We start from the raw sequence: 23,545 nt of genomic DNA, 5'->3' as shown, positions 1-23,545 counted from the left end.
TATGTGCCTACTACAATAAATTCATAATAATGCTAATAAAATGGAAATAAATTCTTTTAATAATTTAAGAAAATTAGTGGGATCAGTGGAATCACTGCAATGAATATGCCTGAGTTCATATATTTGTTCTTAGGAACAGAATAGCTTCAGTCGGAGTCGGAGTCTGGACAATTTTACCGACTCCGACTCCACAAGCCGAAATTTCCTCGACTCCGACTCCACAGCCCTGGCTTAGTGGTCATGCCCACATACAAATTGCTGGTGCTGTGCCCACCAGGGGACGTTGCCAAAGTTAATCCACCTGAAAATGTAAACCATGTATTATATAGGCCTGTACTCACACAAAGTTTCAAGTTTCTAAAGAAAAGTGCACAATACTTCCTCATAGGTCTCTCACTTATCACCACTAGAGTTTTCAGTTTACATTACAAATGAAAATTGGAGAGGGAATTACACAATTTCATTGTAATCTACACATGCATTTTAATTTCAGACATATGTCACCAAGTTCTTGATCTGTACTCACCAAACCGGTCTGAATCAGGATCAAGTTCTGGAGACACATCTCTTGTGATGCCAGGATCAACCCCACGACGGCCTACAACTCCAACACAGACAAGCAGCACAGCACCGCCTCCTGCCAAGAAAGCTAAGAAAGAGGAAGTGAAATCTTCTCCAGTCAAGACTGAGAGCACCACAACACCATCACAGCCTTATCAATACCCATATCAGTATACCAATTATCCTCCATCTTATCCTTCCCAGAGCTCATCCCAAGGGACGTCTACTGCAACTACCCAACGCTACCCTTATACATACCCTCCATCTACTACTCAGGGACCACCGCCACAGGCTCCTCCTCCCCAAGCTCCCCCTCCAACATACCAACCACCTCAGAGACACTACCCACCTCCTGCTGCAGCCACATCTCAGGCTCCTCCTCCACACTATGCCTCGCAGCCTCCACCATCTCACTACTCCACAACAACTCATCCTGCCAGTACATATCATCCTCCACCCACCACACCACACTACCCAACACCCCCAACTAACCAGCCTCCTCCACAAAGCCACTATCCTCCTCCTCCCCACAGCTCTACCTCTTCTTCATATTATGCACCACCACCAGCCTCTGCAAACCCACCCAGCTACCCAGGAGCAGGACCATCCTCAACATATCCACCTCCAAGTTCCTATTCTCACTCCAGTTCTAGACCTTACTGAGCATATTTCCTCATAATCCATTGCTTTTTGTCTTACTTCAGTGTACTTTATTCAATCAAGAAGCATCACCTTGCAGTGCATGTGATTTGTTCATTGTTTAATTGAAGATATACCATGCACTCATTTTAAACTGCTTTACTCCTTGATGTTATATATACACTGTGTTTATATATATATATATATATATATATATATATATATATATATATATATATATATATATATATATATATATATATATATATATATATATATATATATATATATACATACATACATACATACATACATTAAAAGTCCAAAAATCCGGATGCCAGGAGACCACCCGAGAATCCGGACTTTTCGAAAACTCAAACTTTTTAAATTTAGCGGGGGCTTTTGTGGGTTATGTGAATGAATGGAGTTGCTTTAAAAAATTAATTTACATAATTCTAATAATAAAAGTAATTGTAAATTATAGGTAGCTAATTTTGTTAGTTTTGTAATTAGCTTGAACTGAAATGTAAAATTTGAGGCACTATAAATCTTTTGTGTGTATGTGTGCATGAGTGAATGCCACAGCTGCACAGCGACAACAAACGACCACACGATCGCCACTTTAAAACAAGCAATCAAACTGTGACAACGTATGTAATTTTGAGTCCTACTCTTTCCATGTACAGAGTACAGGCCCATAATAATGGCCCCTAAAGTAGATAAACTTCGTTGTGTGAAGAGAAAGAAGAACACATTGAAATTGAGTGACAAACTTGAAATAATTAAGAAACTAGAACGTGGTGTGAGCAATGCTGTTCTAATGGAAATATATGACATTGGAAAGTCTACAATTTATGATATAAAAAAGGCAAAGAATAAAATTCTAGAATTCACAGCTTCTTCTGAGCCTTACATTAAAATTGCTGAAAGAAAAAGTTTACATTGGCCCAAATTAGAAAATCTTGATAAAGTGTTGCACGAATGGTTTTTGTTAAAACGATCAAAAGGTATGGCAATTTCTGGGCCGATACTTATTGCCAAAGCAAAGTCTTTTAAGGAGCAAATGAACATCGAATCAGAGTGCGCATTTAGTGATGGATGGCTTAGGAATTTCAAGACTCGTCAAGGTATTAGACAGTTTGTTTACATTTTTGTCTAGTGTTGACTTTGTTTCTTTAAAACTGCTCGTTTTGATAAATGAAGCATGCTTTATTTGCTAATGAATAAACTATCAAAATGTACCTGTTCATCTCATCTTTATTCCTCCTTAAATTTTAGTTTTAAAAGTACTGCCTGAGAATCCGGAAAATCCGAAAATCCGGACCTACCCAATATATATATATATATATATATATATATATATATATATATATATATATATATATATATATATATATAGTGGGGTATGCTATAACGAATCTAATTGGTTCTAGAACCTTGTTCGTTATAGCATTCGTTTGTTATAGGATTAATCCGTTCCAGGCCCCCAAATACAACCACTTAACACTGAAAAATATAATATAAAATTGTAAAAATTGTAAAAAGTGCATAAATATGCATCTAAACCCCTGAAATAAAGAATATCATTAATATTTGTAATAATAAAACAATAAATTAGAAAAAAAAAAATTAAATTATGTTCGTTGTAGGAGTTTCGTTCGTTATAGCATTCTCAATTTTATAGGTAAAACCGTTCGTTATAGGAATATTCGTAGTAGGATCCGTTCGTTATAGCATACCCCACATATATATATATATATATATATATATATATATATATATATATATATATATATATATATATATATATATATATATATATATATATATATATATATATATATATATATATATACAGTATATGTATATATACAGTATATGTATATACAGTTGGTCCTTATATTACGCGGTCCCGCATTCCGCGTTTCACCGTTAACGCGGTGCCTTGCCAGAACCTAACATTCTTACATTCCGCGGTCGCGAACGCCATTACGCGGAGTGTGTCCGGCGCGACGCTATTTTTAGATTTTCCCCACGCGCCACCCGCCCGCCCGCCTGCCTGCCTGCCTCCTCCCTCCGCTTGGGCAAGCGGCGCGGTAAGGTTGCGCAGTGTGTGTCTTTGTTGCGTTATCACTGACGTCATATGACGTATCAGACCTGTGATTGGCCATGCATCCCTACCCTCCTCTGCTGCTAGCTGTAATTGGCTTAAAGTATTATGACGTGTCCACCCGGGGGAGGAAAGACGACGCTTGACCTAGCTGCGGCAGTTTCATCCCTCAAGGCCACTCCGTGTAAACGCGCATCCATTGTTCCGTAAAATTGACTTTGAGGGATTTGTCAGGGAAGCCCTGACAACTGTAAGTGACAGTGATGATGATTCACCTAGTAATGGTGATTCACCTGAGGGCCAGTAATCTGCCCTCTGCCTCGGAACCAGCCTCCATCCCCGTATGCCGACCCATCTCTTCTACTACCGTAAGTGTTACACAAAATTTTTAGTTTTCTAACCTAACCTTTATTTTTCCTATGTTAACCTTTATCTTTCCTAACCTAACCTCTTCTATATTACTTGTTTTTTCATACCATCATAAAGTTAAGATAAAATTTTTACTACAACATAGTTGTGTGTCGTCAAAAAGTGGAGTTTGGGGATCGGCCTGGACTCCATTTCAATTAATCCCATATGTTATGTTGTTCACTTTACGCGTTCCTCACTTTCCGCGGGACCCTCCGGGTTACATTAACCGCGTAATATGAGGACCAACTGTATATATGTGTATATATATATATATATATATATATATATATATATATATATATATATATATATATATATATATATATATATATATATATATATATATATATATATATATATATATATATATATATATATTGACTTCCATTGACTTCCATTATAAAACTGGAGATGCGTTCCTACGGAATTTTTTTAGGCCCCAAAAACGTATTTCAAGCACTTTTATGAATGAAAATAAACATTTATAAACACATACAATACAGTATGTTAAATAATTCATGATATACATGTAATATGAAGAGAAATACAGTTGGAATAAATAAAAATATTGTACTGTACTTACCACAAAAGATTTGACTGCTGCATGAGGATTGGTGGTGCGAAGGAAGTTATTGGGAGGGAGAAGAAGGGGCACTACTCTCTTCTGCCCTGCCCTGTAAATCATCATCTGCTTCTTCATCTGCTTTCACCTTTTTTCTGAATAACTCATCCAAAGTTGTTTGACGTTTACGGCGCACCTTCTCCTTGTACAGCTCAGTGTAGGAACTGAGAGCATTGTTAACTGCTCTTGCAATCTTGATGTTCCTTTCACGGTTGGGGTCGTTATCAGCAAAGATTTGCAGACCTTCCTCTATTAGTGCAAATGCTGTAGACATATCCTTTGTTGTCAACTGAAGTGTGGTGGGTGGAGATTCTATATCCTCTTCTTGTCCTGCAGCTCGCTCTTGTTCCAGCATCATCAGATCTTCATTAGTCAAATCTTCTCTATGGGACTAGCAACTCAACCACATCATTTTTCACGACTTCTTCAAAGCCTACATTATTTGCAAGTGTCACAATGTCTTGTTGAACTTTCTGTAGACTTTCAGCTTGTGAAAAACCTTGAAATTCATGGACACACTCTGGCCATATGTTTTTCCATGAACCATTCATAGCTGAGGTTTTTACTTCATCCCATGACTCGGCTATATTATCCACAGCATCCAAGATGTTGAACTTTTTCCAGAAGTCCCTAATTGTAGGTTTATCCTCCCCATCAATTGCTTTTATGAGCTGCAAAAAAGTTTTCCTAAGATAATATGCCTTAAAGTTAGCTATCACACCTTGATCCATTGTCTAGAGCAAGGAAGTTGTGTTCTTGGGGATGTACTCCACTCTCACATTATCAGAAAGATCATTTAAATTTACTGGGTGGATTGGTGCATTGTCTAAGAGGAACAATGCTTTATTAGATATGTTACGCCTGGCATTATATCTTTCTACAGCAGGGCAAAAATAGTTAGTGAACCAGTCTTGGAAAAGGGTCATAGTCTTCCAAGCCTTCTTATTGGAACGCCAAATCACAGGTAGATTAGACTTGGCATAGCCCTTGAGAGCCCTTTGATTTTCTGAGTGATACACAAGTAGGGGCTTTAATTTCATATCACCTGAAGCATTTCCTCCCAGAAGAAGTGTTAAACGATCTTTGGATGCTTTAAAGCCTGGTGCTGATTTTTCTTCAGTGGAAATAAAAGTTCTAGCAGGCATGCGCTTCCAGAAAAGCCCAGTTTCATCTACAGTGTACACTTGTTCTGGTGTGTAACCTCCTTCATCAATAATTTTCTTCAGCTCAGCAGGATATTTATTAGCTGAATCTGTATCAGCACTGGCAGCTTCACCTCTCATTTTTATGTTGTGTAAATTAAGGCACTTCTTAAACCTTTCAAACCAGCCTTTACTAGCCAGAAAAGGTTTAACCTCAGAAGATGCACCTTCCTCTTCCTGCAAATCATTATATAAACTTATGGCTTGCTGTTGAATAACCATAGTGTTTAGTGGCACATTGCGTTTAGTCTGATCTTCAATCCAGACACTCAGGAGTCGTTCCATATTCAGCATCACATCACTTCGATGAAAATACAAGGTTCGAGCAGTTAATGGAGTAGCAGCTTGAGCACTTGACCTAATTTTGTCCTTATTATCACGGATTGTTCCCACTGTTGAAGTAGCAAGACCTTATGTTTTTGCAATCTGGCTAAGTTTTTCTCCATCATCAAACCTTCTTAAAACGTCAAGTTTAATATCCAATGTAATGCCTTTGCGGCTTCTTTTTGCACTACTGCGGTCACTTCCACTTGATGGCCTCTTTCCAGTCATCTTGAATAATGGTAATGCACTGTACTGTACTTACTGTATGTTTGTAAAAGTTAAATCAAACTGCTGGGGCTTGAAGAATGCACCCACAATGGATGTAAACAATGGACTGACTCCTCGTGGCGACGCTACGCTTGGCAGTAGCAAACACCAAGAAATCCACACCAAACAAATTATCATTTTTAACAAAAAAATTAAATTTTATATAGTAATTTTTTTTTTAATTGTTAAAATTTACCCCAATTTCCGTAAGGGCGGATTTACGGGCCGTAACGCGAAATTAATGGTCGCAATTTACAAATTCCGTAAGAGCGAAATTCCGCAACCCGAGCTTCCGTAATGCGGGGGATGCCTGTATATATATACAGTATAAAGAAAAAACAAATGAATATAAGACCATTACAAATATCTCTATAGATAACATAAGATTATTCATAAAAAATATTACCAGTGTATATATTCTAAGAGGGTACAGGATATTGCAGAACTTGGTGAGAGAAAAACACATAATATCAAATATTCCATCGTTGTGATGTTTGATAATACTGTACTGAAATACGTCTTGCAGCATCTCGGAGTCTTTTTAGTGAATAGTAGTGAATCAGACATTTCGGTTAATTTTTTAATTTTACAAACTTGCCTTTGACTATTATGGTGCAAGTCCTTACCCTTTATTAGTTAGTAAGTTACCCTATCTCTATATTTTTGTTACATTTGTATGAATAAACCTGTATTTACTTTTAGTTCCTCAGAGAGTATCTTGTAACCAGTGAGTTAATCATGTGGCACAGTTGCTCCAGGTCACCAAATTTTCTCAAACGTATTTACCCTCTTTGCCCCCCAATCAGTTAACTAGATCGTCAGTCTGTTCTCTGTTACGTGTTGCTGGCATGTACAGGCTCTTGACTTTACCTGAACATGTGCTAGTGTTGGTCAAGGCTGGTATGTTAGGAGAGAAATGATTCTTTTGCTAATTTTTAACAGCTGTGTACTGCTTCTTCAGGGACACTGATTTCCCTTAATATTATATAGTGATAAGAATGATTACACCATAGGATATGAGGTGATGAGACCAGGTACACCATAAGATATGAAGTGATGAGACCAGGAACACCATAAGATATGAAGTGATGAGACCAGGTACACCATAGGATATGAAGTGATGAGACCAGATACACCATAGGATATGAAGTGATGAGACCAGGAACACCATAGGATATGAAGTGATGAGACCAGGTACACCATAGGATATGAAGTGATGAGACCAGGTACACCATTGGATATGAGGTGATGAGACCAGATTCACCATAGGATATGAAGTGATGAGACCAGATACACCATAGGATATGAAGTGATGAGACCAGATACACCATAGGATATGAAGTGATGAGACCAGATACACCATAGGATATGAAGTGATGAGACCAGATACACCATAGGATATGAAGTGATGAGACCAGATACACCATAGGATATGAAGTGATGAGACCAGATACACCATAGGATATGAAGTGATGAGACCAGGTACACCATAGGATATGAAGTGATGAGACCAGATACACCATAGGATATGAAGTGATGAGACCAGATACACCATAGGATATGAAGTGATGAGACCAGGTACACCATAGGATATGAAGTGATGAGACCAGATACACCATAGGATATGAAGTGATGAGACCAGATACACCATAGGATATGAAGTGATGAGACCAGATACACTCCCAAAAAAGTATCAGCCCCTTTCCTCATCAACACAATCTGCCACTGTGGACGAATATTTCCAATCACTAATTGTGATTCCTGCATTATATTGGTAGGCTTGCCTTCCTAGTATCTGTGAGATTGCTAGTTATTATTTCTGGCATTTATTGTAATTATGGTGAATCACCGTGCTCCATCTTTAATAAAATACCAGTAATATAGTGATATTAAGGAAGCATAAATATATCAGCGGCAGTCAAATGGTGGGTGTTTTCTACTAGGAATCCATGACCAACACTAGTACCCAAGACTTAATGGAAAACACAGCTTGCACCGACAGACATTGTCTCATAGTGTGTATCAGATAATTTTCCGTTGCCAGCGCGAATCATGAGGTGATACGTTATATTCATAATTGTTACCTCATCAATTGAGGTAGAAATAATATCAAAATGCAGTAAAGCATAATGTCATTGTAATTGGATATGGCATCATAATACACCTGTAATTACTCTATTTGCAAATGAATGTAATATCAGATCATAGTGCTTCATATTTCGTTCGAAGTGATTCCATTGTAACCTCGGTTCATGAAAACGTTATATTCATATATGGCAACCCATCCCATGGGGCTGAAATAGTACAATATCTAAGGTACATAAATCAGTGAGGTTACTCATGACATTGTTGGTTTTGTATATGGTATCACAATTCATCGTACAGTGAACCCTTGAATATCCGGACTAAAAGGGGACCACCTGTCCGGAAAAGCCGATTGTCTGAATCTTCCGGCGAATGTACACAATGTATAAAAGCGATAAATAATTATATAAAAACACCAAAAATACAGTACATATTATCCTGACTACTGAGGTTAGAAATACAGACTTTTTCCTGTGAAAAAGCCATAATTTTGAGCAACATATTACTGTACTCATTTGTACTCCATGTACTACATTAAAGGACTAAAATTCTTATCTTGCAAGGATTCCAGTAATGCAAGTTATATTCTGCTAAATTTAGTCTGTGAAACTTTATAAGATAGAAACTTTAAACCTAAAACTACCTTCACCCCTGGAAATGGGAAGGTGAGGTTGGCAGCCAGGCAGGGAGAGTAAGTTGAGGTGAAGTATTGACCAGCCGGGGACGAAGGTTACCCATTGCGTATTTATAAAATGTCAATTAATTGACTTGAAAGAATTTTTCATATTTTACCCACATATAACCTATATTTGATTGTTGAAAGAGAATGAATAATTAGGTGATCAACATAAACATAGAAAACCAACCTTAAAATTAAAGTTGAGGTGCTTATTGTACACTATGCTAGTATCCGAGGCTGGGGAGGAAGGCTAACGTCCGTCTCCCCCCTCTTCCACCACTCGATGAAAGCGTTCAAGATACAAGTTCTCTGGCAGGCTAGCTAGGCCGTGACGATCTTCCCCTTCATCTTCCACCTCTAGATGTTCAATTGCTTCAATCACTTGCTTATTTTCTTCTTGTTTGTGGCTCAAGTAACGAGTGATCAGATCTTGTTTGCTGTCATTTACTTTCTTGTTATACTTTTCTTGGTAGTGACCTCGTATTTTATTAAGCAAACCCATCATCATCTCACGGGCATCATAGTTTGGCTCAACCAACGACATCTGATCTTCGACATTGTCACACATGCCTAGGAACATGGACAGATCATGAGTTGTTGGCTCTGTAGGTTGTTGCACAATTTGTGGGGGTGTTTCTAGCTGAACTTGGTTTTCTTCTCCCAGCATCTCCTCATCAAAACCTTAAGGACAGTACACAAGAACTGAATGGTGCTATATTGGAGGCTTTAAAGGCCTTCACTAGTATGTACAATACATAATCAGTCCAATCTGTGCACAGTGTACTTAGAGCAAGCATTAAAGTTGTTGACCAGTGGCATATGTCAAGTGTGCAGCCATAATTCCACTTCTGGCTGTGGGCAATCTAGTTAAATTATGGAGACATTGACATGAGTGTCATAATTGATAATGTATAAACTGTGATTTTTTTCTATCTCTCTCTGTTTGCTATTTTATCTTTGCACTTAATGGAGAATATGAAAAAAAAATTTATGTTCCAACATTTATGATTTTTTTTTGTTCTTTTGTGAAAACAAATAGATTTCTTTCAACTTAATTTGTGATATAATTTCAGATACAATAAACAGTACACCCTGTACTGTGATACTGTGTATTGTACAATCATACTTATTGGAGAAATTTAATTGTTTTTTTATGTTTACTGGGTTTTTTTCACTTAATGGAGAAGTGAAATCATATTTTTTTTTTGTTCAAACATTTATTATTTTATTTTTTCGTTTGCTTCCTGTGAATGCAAATAAATTGAAAATTTTTTGCGAGAATTTTATACAATGTACAGTGGTCCCTCGGTTAACGAGCACAATCAGTTCCAGCAGGTTGCTCGTTAACCGAAACACTCATTAACCAAAACCATTGTTTCAATGGGTTTTTGGGTAATTGGTTCCAGCTCACCGAAAATTGCCTAAATTCAACAAAAAAGGTAGAAAAGTACTCTTACTTTGAGGAGTGTATGTAGAAGGCTCCTGGATGATGATGATGGGAATTAGAATGGGTGTGGGGGAGAAGAGAAGGCATTGGGGTGGAAGAGAAGTCACCCCATGGCACCATTTCACCCATAAAATTTTAGTTCTCTTGGTGTAATTCAAGATTATTTTCTTTAAATCAACACTGCACTGCATTATATATTGTCAATATGTAAAATAAATTTCAAAATGACCAATAATTTGCTTGGAAACACAGAAAAAAAGCGTTTAGTTGAAGAGAGTCTCAAGCAAGATGTTACCTCCACTGAAAACAGAGAGAGACTAATGCCTGTGTGGTGTGTTAACAGGTTGGATGGCACGCCAGAAACTAGTTTCTTTACCTTCAATTATGTTCAATAATTGTTAAAATGACTAAAAAAGTTAATATTAAACTTTTAAAATTATTGAATAGTATAAACTTCTTGATATTTACTAAAATAGTAAGGAATTTAAGCCCTAAAACCGATTACTGTATTGGCGGACTAATACTACAGCTGGTGGACCGCCAAATGCAAGCGAAAACATGTTGAAGTCGGCTCGTAAAAAACTCGTTAATCGAGGGATTGCTCGTTAACCGAAGTTAAGAATCTTATGGAAGGTAAATCGTTAACCGAAATCTCGTTAACCGAGGCGCTCGTTAACCGAGGGATCACTGTACTATGATACTGTGTATTACATTACTCATACTTAGTATTTGGGAATTTTAATCATTCTTTTATTTCACTTTTCTTTTGTAATTTAATTACAATTTCAATACTGTATAGGTACAGTGCAGTACTTCTAAAATCTTTCAAAAATGATAATTGCCATTACTGTATTTGCAATTTCAAACTAAGTCTGATTATTATTAATTTATATACAGCAATGTATAGGTACAGGTTGACAACCCTTTATCCGAAAACCGAAAAGCTCTAAAAACCGAAAGTTTTTTGTGGGGCTTTTTTTTTTTTTTTTTTTTTTTTTTTTTTTTTTTTTTTTAACAGGGTTTATTAGCCCACCCAGGCACAGATCACTGACCCACATCAGGGCCTGGGGGGCAAAAATGTAATCGTAATAATAATTATAATAATAATTATTCATAGTAAATAAAATTTTTAATAATTATACACCAAAATAAAATAATAATGATTACAATAATAATAATAATAATAAAATATAATAATAAAATAATAATACAGTAAAGAAATACAAGAATGAAAAAAAAGATCAAAAGTGAGAAACACGACCTAGACCTATGAATTATTATTATTATTATTATAATTTTTATTATATTTTAGACCCCCAGGCCCCAATGTGGGTCGGTGATCTATGCCCGGGTGGGCTAATACACATTTAAAAAAAAAAAAAAAAAAAACCTAACCATTCTGAAAACCGAAATGCCTCTGGCCTCAAGGATTTCGGATAAAGGATTGTCAACCTGTACTGTGATAAATTTGGTTTTACTGCTTGTTCTTATTTAGAGGAACTAAAATTTTTTATGGATTTCTCTGACGCTTGCAAACTATTTCAGTACAGTATAGTACTTTGAAGCCTTTAAAAATGTGTACATTTATTATTTCAAGCAAATACTAAACTGTTTGAATGATATAATTTTACATATACTGTACTGTACTGTGATATATTTTTCTTTAGTCATGCCAGTGTAATCCCTTTTTAATTATGAGGCTGGTGTGAGGTCAGTGTAAAGGCATGAGGCTGGTATGAGGTGTGCATCAATTATTCTGGCTAGCAGGGATATCACTACACTATGTGGGTTTATTTGCAATATATCAATATGAATAAAATATTATATAATGAGTCAATGAACTGCAAGGAGGTGGGGGCTTCTTAGGCTAGTACCATCAGATAAAACAAAATGACAATAATTTACTAAATAAAATCCTACCTCTTGAGGACAATCCTTCCTTTAAGGGAGATACAGTACTTATGACATGGAGGGATGGCTGCTGTATAGAAGAATTAAGTTAAGGATGATGCAGAACGATGGCACGAAGTTATTTCAAAAAGGGAAACAAACTACAAAAAAGTATTCACAATCATTATTTCATTATCATACTAGTACAGTATAATATCCACATCAGTACAAAAATAGATGGTTACCTAAAATTTGTCTGAGACTTGCACACAATATAAAACGCAAACATTCAACAAAGCCTCCAAATCAGGAAGTTCTTATAAAGACATTGCACTGTAACAATAACATCATAGTTAAAATATTTACAAATAATTCACCAGGAGACTAGGGGGGATTACTATATGGTGTTTCTGATGACTGACTTTGTGATGACAATTGTAAGCGCTAAATTTTATACCCTATTTTGTTATCTAGAGAAAACTGTAAACGATGGCAAATTACATACTGTATGTAATTAAAGCTTAAACATTCTTCTACATTTATACAGTACCGAGTATCTTGTTTTTACAAAGTTGTTGAATGAAAATACATATGGCTTGTTTGCTACAAAAATTTTAAAATCCTGTGTAATCTGGTACTGCACTTACAACAGTCTTGTGGAAGGAAATTAGTCTAAAACTTTTTAAAGCTAGTGTTGGACAGAACAGAGAATTATATCTCCAGTAAATTATGACAGACAATAAGGCACATTAACACAGTTTTAAAGAGTATACCAATACAGTACACATGAGAATTATTTCAAGCATGAGATTTTCTAACAAGAATTTAATAATGAATATATATATTATTAATTTCCATTTCTTTTAGTAATATCATTTTGAACTTTCACTTTCACCTTGACCTTCTGGGACAGTACTGGTATCTTGTTCCTAGTTAAGTTGAAACCAAAACATTAACACTGTCACAGACAGTTACTACTACAGACTATACTGTACTGATATTTAGAAAAAAATTATGCAAAACTATTTAAATACTGTACATGTCCTCCTTGTGTTGTACAAATACACTTCTGAGACCATAACTTTCCCTACAACTGTATAAGACAATGATCGTAAAGTTGAAAGTCAAAGCCCGGATTCACTAACATAGTCAGTTATGGTGTCCATAATGGTCATCGCACAGGGATCCAGTGGTAGCAAGATTGTTGTAAATCGCAATTTGCACTAAAAATTATTACGGTCACCACAAGTTGGCTATGATGTCATACAGCTGTTTCCCACCACAGGCTACAGATAGTGCAAGTGAGCTCGTTCAGCCAATCGTTTTCATCAAGTGTTCAACACATAAAATTCTCACGACTGTATCGTCTTCATTAAAATCATGGTTTACATCTTTATGCAGTATTAGGTCAGTTACCCAGCTTCACCCAGATGGAGGGACAGGAGATAGTGTTTAACCATCCCCAGATCTAGGGCATCTGCACTTCCCTACCAAATTTCAGCTCTATCTTCAAAACTGTGGAAATGGATCTGATCAGTGTGTGGGGAGGAGTAGATTGGACCCTGCGGGGTCGACCTGTCCCTCGTGGAGGAACAAGAGATATGCAAGACCATCCTTAAGGAGAGTCTCTAGGCCACCTGCATCTCCCTACCAAATTCAAACTCTCTATCTTCAAAACTGTCAATCCACGGGTGAGGGGGCCTTGGTCGGCCCCTGTGGAGCCAACCCACCCTTCCTGGAGCGACAGGAGTGTGTAAAAACAGTCCCAAGGCCACCTGCACCTCATTACCAAATTTCAGCTCTATCTTCAAAACTGTGGATATGCACAAGGAACAAACGCATGAATGCACACACAGACACACAATACATTTTATATATACCTTGTACTGTACTGTAAAACCAATACAGTATTTTTTTTCAACATTTCATAAAATATTGTCCATTTGCAATATGCAAGGTTAGGGTGGAAGAACCAACTTAACAAGTATGTGACTATAGTAGTTTCATGATAAAACAAAAGTACAGTAGCAGATTTTTTTTTATTATTGTTTTTAAATGAATAAATCGTGTAATTTTTAGACGGATTTAACTTAGCACCTGCGCCCAGGGCGCGACTGGCCATACCACCCCCCCCTCCCCCGGGTATATCGAGAAAAATCAACTTTAACAAAAATCATTTTTAACCTTTTTAAATGATAAAAAAAATAAGTGAGAAAAACTATATATTAACCCTCGAGAAACTTTCCTGGGGCCACAGTGGTGAGGGAGATAGGGGACAGCTTATAGCAAGCGCTCATGGTCACTACACACTTAGCGATCATTTTCTGCTTGCCTTTGTGTCTGGGATGGCCAGTAATGCATATATTTACTGATCATAATACTTATATCCTATAAATAATTTATTTAGAATTTATTTTATTTGCATTATTTTTCATAAAAAGTGCTCTGCGACACGCAGTCTCGCCTGGTTGTCTTTGTGTTTGGAATAATAATTCCACAAATAAATACATTTATAACAATCACAGCATTATTTTCCAGTAATACTACACTACTTTTAGAGTGAGAGGTTGAGAGACGACTCAACATGGCGGCAGGCTAATGCGTAACTAACCGCGCTGAGCCCACCCACGCTACACTGTGTGTGGCGTGACCACCAAATAGTCATGCTGGAACCTTATAACCCGCGCAGGGCATTCAAACAATGGAGCGAAAAGACTCGCATTCCGGAACGTCAACCGGGGCGCCCTAGATGGAAGTTCCGTAGCCTAAAGTAAGAGCGGGTCAAGTTATTGGAACCCCTTATATAATTTTGCATTTTGGTTAGCTTCAATTTTTCAGGTTTGAATACCTTCCCTACCATTATTTACTGAACACTTAAACATGAAACTGTTACTGTGTTGTCATGTTAATATAACACTTACATGTACTGTTTGTTGGTTGAGTTACTGTATTTAATTTGTATTACCAATACTGTACTGTACTGTAGTAGCATCTCATAGTTATACAAATAAATTTAAAACCATATTCTATAATTCCTAATATTTCACCATGAATACAATCCAATGTCCCATTAATAAGTAAAACTTTGGGTTTTTTCACCATAATTTCTTAAAGTTAATAAAGTAAAAACCAGAGAAAATTTACACTGCCTGTGTAGTCACTGGAAAAATCATTTCACATTGCATGCATTAACCCTTTCACCAGATACTGTACTGTACAATACAGGTTGTACCTCTCTAGTCCGGCATTCTGTGGTCCGGAAACTCCCGTGGTCCGGAACGATTTTAGTTTGTCCAATAGGTAGATAGGCAGTTTTTTTTTAATTATCTGAATTATTATTATTATTACAGGAGTATTAAATTTTTGCCCCTCAGGCCCCAATGTGGGTCAGTGACCTATGCCCGGGTGGGCTAATCCCCTTAAAAAAAAAGCCGCGGGAAATTAAGGTTTGTTTACATCCGGCAGTTCGGCTGCTCTCTCTCTCTCTGCTTGTCTATACAGAGTACAACATTTAACCCTTCAATATATATGAGCAGTAAATAAGTGTTGCTTTCATATTCTTATGTAGAGTAATGACGATATATTTTCACATGTGTGCACTTACATACGAGCAGTCTCACTTTTTTTTTTACCATTAATGGTTAGCTACTTATATTGTTCCATTTATTAACATTAAATAACATTACAGGTACTTCAAGCAACCATATTCATTTTTTACATTAATTTTACTACAGCTAAACTCAGGGTCTTATTTTCTTCAGTTTTATATGTAGAACCAGTCAGTCACTGGTTTCGTAAGCTTTAACATAAACAATGCCGGCAGCCGTCTCGTCTCCTCTAATATTCCACGTATTATTAATAAATTGTATTGTTAATTTTGCACACACGTACATTAATTCAATAAAAACAAATTCAGAAACATTAATTAAAATATATATGAACAGTAAGTAAGTGTTGCTTTCATATTCTTATGTAAAGTAATGATGATATGTTTTCACGTGTGCGCACGCGCACTTACATATGCAATCTCTCTTTTTCTTTACCATTATCGTTAGCTACTTCTATTGTTCCATTTATTAACATTAAATAACATAACTTAAAACAACCATATTAATTTTACTACAGCTACAACCAAGGTCTTATTTTCTTCAGTTTTATATGTAAAACCAGTCAGTCACTGGTTTTGTAATCAACGAAAACAATGCTGTGTCATTTCCTCGTGTGTTTTAATATTCTACGTATTATTAATGAATTGTATTGCTCATTTTGCACACATAAACATTAATTCAATAAAAAAGACATTCAGTAATAAACAATAATGAATCTTTTGTACATAAGAGAAATGACGCTGATTACACGATTATGCACGTCGTCTGCACGTTGGCGGGCCGTTCAAACCCGTCGAAATTCAAGTTTCCGCCGTCAAAATTTTTATTTATTTTTTGTGTGTTCCAATAAAATACGTTAAGAATTAAAAACTCGCGAAATTTGAGAAGCTACTATATGACATTTAACCCTTCAATATGTCTTCAAAGAGACCATGATGCAGAGAAAGTGGTGCTAGTGCTTCCAGGCATAAGCACAAGTCACTATCTATCCAGGAAAAGGGTGAATTTCCATGGTTCGACAATTTCCATGGTCCGGCACCGGTCAGGTCCCGAGGTTGCCGGACTAGAGAGGTACAACCTGTACTTAGATTTTATGCCGGCAGTCCCTAACAGTGTCACTTCTCCATTAAAACACATTTTCTAATCTGACCTTTTCATATATTTTAATATTAATAAAAAAAATTGAGTTTCCTAAATATGAAACTGAAATTCCTTGAAAGAGTATTGTACAGATATTAGAATGAGAAATTGGGGCTTTTCTTTTAATTTTTTTTTATATTTGTCAAACATTGCATCGCCCTAGAAATATCAATATGTTAAGAGGAAAAGTTACGTAACAGATAAGATACTGACATTTGGCTAAAATACAGTAAAGTACCCCAAATTCATAAAGGTAGCAAAGAAGTTGAAATATTTTACTAAAATGCCTCATGCTAATAACAAGGTATGTTTTATATTGCTACCATAAACAAAAGCAAACATCATAGTTTAGCACTAAAATTCACTATATTTTGCCATTTTGAGGCACACCACACACAAGAATTATTAATCCTCATGTTTTTGTGTCAATAATAGGAATGGAAATGAGAAAATTAAGTCTACCATGGACAAAAACTAAGACATGCTCGAACAATGGGATTTCACTTGTTATATTATCAAAACGTTATAATTTAGCTATATATTTCACTAATTCTTGCTCTTATTATATGCAATACACATTTGCACAACATACTAAAATACTAAAGTACCATCAACTTACCTAAATTATTGTGTAATTGTGAAGAAAAGAGGAAAGCATAGGTGTGTGAGGGGTTGTGAGGATGGTGGCACATCAGCTGTCCTATATACAACACACAGCTGGGCTTCCCTTTTTCTGCTATAGGTTTACCCACCAAGCAGCAAGCATGGTCAATTTGACATGGACACATGTTGCCACCTGCCTCGGTGTGTGTGTGTGTGTGCTTTTTTTTTTTACCCCAAGGCATTTTACAATTTAGGTGGTGAAGGGAGTTTTAAGTTTGAATTGCAAATATACAATTTTGGTAGTGAAAGGGTTTAGTTTCCTCCCAATCCATCCCTCTTTAGTATAAGACCTAGAACATGTAACAAACACAACAGAGTTTTAAACATATTACAGAATTAATAATTAATATGGCCACCAAATAATCTTAAAACTTAGGTTCAAGTTAAGCCTACCTTCTTAGCATAGTTTGCCTTCCACCATTCAAACTGCACCTAGACAGCCAACTTTTACTGCCTCACAGTGCAGTTTTGGTGTATACACTGACTTAGGGTAGAGTAAACAAAAACTAAGGAAAACATTAGAAAATTGTGCAGTATACTAAATAATTAAAAAAATGTCCATGTTTAAGTTAAATAAGGGAGTGAAGTTCTCTCACAACATTGGTAGAGGGAAAGTGGCAGAAAACTTTCATCATTTTACTATCTGATGACCATTGTACAGTTGGGCATACCTCTTACAGTACCCTGAATACATTCCTAGAAAATAGAGACTGAAGGAAACAGTTCTTTAAGAAGTCAGTATAACATGGCTCAAATGGAGATTCATTCATGGCCACACAATTTTTTCCTATGAGTGACACATGAAAGCTTCATAATAGTAACAATGATACTGTACATATAATAGATGTACAGTATACAAATATTTTATAAAGAATAACTTTTTATCATAATGATCATAAAAATTACAATACTGTACGCTACTTGTTCAGATGGAGCTAGTGGAAGATTGACTACTGTAAAATGATCCTTGAACAAGTTGTTTGGCATGCCATTTGTAAAGCTACAAGTACTACCAATATCAAACTGAAGCTCATTGGCCTCCACATATCGTATGATTTGTTTTTTTACATCCATACTGTTGCAGTTACTTGATTGCTGGGCCACATTACCCACACTATAACTCACAGATTTTATTTCTTTATTTATTTTTTTAATACAGTGTACCTGTATTAGGAATGAAAAATAATTGAAAAAGTTAGTACCACCATGAAGTAAACACACAACTACGGGATGCATTAAAAAGTGACACTGACCACTCTCTTCATTGAGCGTGTGGCTCAGAGATAATACAAGAGGTCTGTGTGTTGCCTACAACTTTTCAACCAATAAAGCATAGTATATAGATTTTAATTTTTTTTTCTTTCATAGTAAATATTTCTTCCCAAACTATGAGCATAATAATGCAACAGTGAATAAAAGGTATGTCTGTAGCATTGTGAGATTACATTTACTGTATATTATATAGTGTATACTGAAGTATTTTTCTCCTTCATTATACAGTAGTACCCCGATTTACGCAGTCAATTGAACCCATGGGGTACCGCGGAAAGTGAAAATTGCGTAAAGTGAACAACAGAACATATGGGATTAATTCCAATAGAGACTGGCCCGACCCCCAAACTCCACTTTTTCAGACACAATACCTACGTTGTAGTAAAAATTACATCTTAATTTTATGATGGTATGCACACACAATTAATAATTAAGAGAAATATCAATAATATTAGTTTTTTTAACACTTACATTAGTAGAAAAGATGGCTGGGCACACAGGCATGGGGGGTTTGTTCCGAGGCAGAGGGCAGATTATTGGCCCTCACCTGTATCACTTGTATCACTATCCACCACATAGGCTTGCAGGGCCTCTTTGTCAAACCCCTCAAAGTCCATATCCTCACTATCACTGACTTAGGCCGGCTGTGGTGGGTGGCGGGTGAAGAACTCGGTAATGTTTTGATGACTGGGCGACCTTGTGCGCATCCTGCCCGCGCCGCTTCCCGCGTATGAGTAGATGCACCGCGGAAAGTGAAAGTTCAGTTCTGGCGAGGCACCGCGTAAATGAGAAATCGTGGAAAGTGAAACCGCGTAAAGCGGGGTAATACTGTACAGGTATAATTATTTTACTAAACCTACTGTTTCATTAAAAATATCAAGTATTGCAAATTAATGATCTATCCTATTTTAAAACTGAGCTCAGACAGGGTTTATTATACCTTTACAATATTAAACAATCAGCAGTTTTCACAATCCCATGGTATAAAGGTATACTGCAAAAGACTTGACAGTCATATACTACTTTATAGTAGATCAACTGAAAAACTTTAAATTAAATTAGGGTGAGATTTGGCAATAATACATTACCAACACAGTTAATGAATTAACCTACATAATGATAATAATAAGCACCAACATACTAGAACTGTATTGTAGTCTCTCACATTCACCAGGAAAGTGGCTAATGACAGCTGAAAACCAATGTAATCTCTGTTTACAATGCTCATCACTCTGACTAGAGGCACAAACACCAACTTTAACCTGTGTATGGATGCAGACCTCAATGCTGAGTAGCTTTAGTCTAAGTTAATATACAGTAGTCCCTTGCCAACCACGGGGGTTAAGTTCCTGAAAAACCCTGTGGTTGGCAAGACTAAAGAAATATGGGAAATAAGGAGTTAGGTTCTAAGGCTGTGAATAACACTTATCAAACAATGTTGCCTGTTCCTTCACTGAACAATACCTGTATTTGGAGTGAGATGAAAAGAGTTATAAACTAATCCTGAAATTACAAGAAGAAAATGGCATTTCTTTAGTTTGTGTATTATTATTATTACTTATTATTATCCTATTGTGCTTCTGAGTCTTATATATTTGTAATTTGTAAGTTTTCACGATTTGGTTGTTGTACCAGGACTTAAGGGAAAAGTGTTCAATGTATGTCGAGAAGATAACGTTTTTGTTTTTGGAGGGAAAAAGCAGTGCGACGTCCAAGGGGTTGAGGTGTTTCTCTGTTTATTTTCATGTTACTGGTGCTGTACTCATCCCCTGGGTGACTTAACGGGGACTACATTAAGGAAATGTGACCTGAGCGACCTTTTCTCTTACCATTAACTATTGCTACTGTGACCAGGTTAACTTCCCTGGTCTACATATTGTACATTTAATTAAATTCGAGTGAAATATGTACATAAAAAATAGCTAAATATAAATTAAATAGTAATATAAATTTTACAGTACATCTCCATGGAGATGGTATGTAAAAAAAAATATAAAAATTTCTTATGTCCACGGGAGTTAGTGTCTGATCGTGGGAGGGGAAGGGGGATAGAGAGGGGGGTGTGGTGTCGGGGATCTCAGCCTCTCCCTAACAGGCCAAGCTGTGAGCTGCGATATTGTTTTTTTTAACTCGTAGTTTTGGGTAGATATTCATAATTTTCTTCTTCTTTACTCTATCACATGTACACACACTCATTCATACAGAATCTGCAAAATATAAAAGAAATACTTATCATCAGCTCAAAAACACAGAAAATAAACACTTCTTCCATCCCATGATCGTGGGAGGGGGAGCGCACTCCTGTTACTATGCCCTTAGTGAAATGATTGCCGAATGGTAATGCAGTATTTTTCTTTTCTTTTATTTGTTAATATTATTTTTACTTATACTTTAAATTTACACCGGAATACATTGGAACACATAGAAAATGACGCCGTGCTAAAAGACGGATACTCGAAATTCAGTGCTGTGGTTGATGAAAAGATAGAGTAAAAACTGTGATTACCCGAAATCCACAGATGGCAAATCTGTGGTTGGCGGAGGACTACTGTATCACAAAAGCACACACCTTCATCTGACACACGCTTATACCAAGCAAAGAACTTGTTTCATAAAACAATGGGGTGTCCAAAGGTCTTAAGGCACCAAATGAAATATATATTGTAGGTAAAATAAAAAATCTGATACTCGGGCACTGAAGCATGTTAAAAAGATCCATGTGAAAAACTATGCCTGCTTTGAGAAAAAAAATGGCTACCTTCTCCAACTAATAACTGCAGAGGCTTGGAATCCAAGCCTTGCAGTAGCTACATCACACCACTCACACACGTATCCATGGTACCCCCTCCTTCCATCCATAAAAAAAAAGAAAACTTTAACCCTTTCGCTGCATTTCCCGCTCTTGCTATTTTATTTTGGCTACTGACTGATGATTTTATTCAGCTGAGGGTAACCTCCTGCAGCCAAAGGGTTAAGTCATGTACACCTTGCCCTTTCCTTTCACTTCTTTAATCTGCTACAGAAGAAGCTATCCAGCTCATTTGCATATATTGTTATCTACTCATGCACATATTTGCCAAGTACTAAAGTATAGTGTCTCCTCTTTTTAAGCTGTTATAAAAATATTTCATCCAGGGTTAATTTTATATCCATTCCCTTGGGGATTAAAAAAAAAATGTACCAATGAAAATTTTTTGTAAAGAATGACAGACAAAATTATCAGTATACAGCTAGCATAAAAAAGAGGACCAAGTGTGTATTTTCAGTTAAGACACCCTGCTGTAAGGTAAGTAAGTTTAGATTGAGTTTTTGTTTTTTGCTTATAAAATTTCATAGAAGTAGCCAGGGAGAATATAATTTACATTGCTGGAATTCTTCTAAGATAGTGATTAATTTGAATGTAAACATGCAATAGTTTGCACTAGACTAAAATTTTGGTATTCATTTTGCACAAACATTAAAGAGCACAATTTTCTTGATATTTACTCCACTGGAAACGAATGTAAACATAGAACAGATTATTGAATTACTGAATTGGCAGACTAGCCCATCAGCTGATGCGTACAACAAAACGTCATGTTCGTAAGGATTTTTTTAATCGAATTTTTGTTCGTTAACCGAATTGAAGATTCTTATGGAAGGTAATTCGTAAACCGAAATTTCGTTAACCGAACCATTCGCTAACCGAGGGACCACTGTGTATATATATATATATATATATTTCATTAGCCCAATAAAGCACGCGGACTTCTACATACAATCAACACCTCAACCCGCCAGGATTTGAACCCACGGCCCATGAGCCCATGACTGTGACCGGGGAACACTACCTCTGGACCACTAGGTAACTAAAAGCAGTCCTAGACTCTGTTATATTTCACACAAAGCCTGTTCAATGAGCTTATGGTGCCGTGAACCTCTAATAGGGACTACCCGTATCACGTAGGTGGTCAGAGTAACGTTTTACCAAATCCGGCTTCGAAACACGAGGATCCATATATATTTCATTAGCCCAATAAAGCACGCGGACTTCTACATACAATCAACACTCAACCCGCCAGGATTGAACCCACGCCCACGAGCCCATGATCAGACTGGGAACGCTACCTCTGGACCACCAGGATACTAAAAGCAGTCCTAGACTATGTTATATTTCACACAAAGCCTGTTCAACGAGCTTATGGCGCCGTGAACCTCTAATGGGGACTACCCGTATCACATAGGTGGTCAGAGTAACGTTTTACCAAATCCCGCTTCAAACACGAGGATGCATATATATTTCATTAGCCCAATAAGCACGTGGACTTACATATAATCATGAGTCACAGTCATGGGCTATGGACCGTGATATATATATATATATATATATATATATATATATATATATATATATATATATATATATATATATATATATATATATATATATATATATATATATATATATATATATATATATATATATATATATATATATATATATATATATATATATATATATATATATATATATATATATATATATATATATATATATATATATATATATATATATATATATATATATATATATATATATATATATATATATATATATATATATATATATATATATATATATATAT

At 36.1% G+C, this 23,545-nt stretch overlaps 3 protein-coding genes across 3 annotated transcripts; 1 reads left to right on the top strand and 2 right to left on the bottom strand.

Moving 5' to 3' along the window:
• Positions 1–491: 491 nt before the first annotated feature.
• LOC121869791 (cyclin-K-like) lies at positions 492–1,400 on the top strand (the record flags this gene model as incomplete). The annotated part of the gene is given in 1 exon segment (XM_042371370.1): positions 492–1,400. A coding segment is annotated over 1 exon segment (733 nt), but the record flags the coding sequence as incomplete, so codon positions are not given.
• A 3,677-nt stretch (positions 1,401–5,077) lies between these two features.
• Positions 5,078–5,830, bottom strand: LOC121869793 (tigger transposable element-derived protein 1-like). Its single transcript, XM_042371372.1, has one exon. The coding sequence runs from the start codon at positions 5,828–5,830 to the stop codon at positions 5,078–5,080; it is 753 nt and encodes a 250-aa protein (XP_042227306.1).
• Positions 5,831–9,182: 3,352 nt separating this feature from the next.
• LOC121869790 lies at positions 9,183–10,292 on the bottom strand (the record flags this gene model as incomplete). The annotated part of the gene is given in 1 exon segment (XM_042371369.1): positions 9,183–10,292. A coding segment is annotated over 1 exon segment (385 nt), but the record flags the coding sequence as incomplete, so codon positions are not given.
• Positions 10,293–23,545: the final 13,253 nt, after the last annotated feature.

The sequence above is a fragment of the Homarus americanus genome, unplaced genomic scaffold (assembly GCF_018991925.1).
Source record: "Homarus americanus isolate GMGI-L3 unplaced genomic scaffold, GMGI_Hamer_2.0 scaffold17515, whole genome shotgun sequence".
In the NCBI taxonomy this organism is placed as follows: Eukaryota; Metazoa; Arthropoda; class Malacostraca; order Decapoda; family Nephropidae; genus Homarus; species Homarus americanus.
The sequence above is the reverse complement of the archived record's forward strand: the minus strand, read 5'-3'. Positions and strand labels throughout refer to the sequence as shown.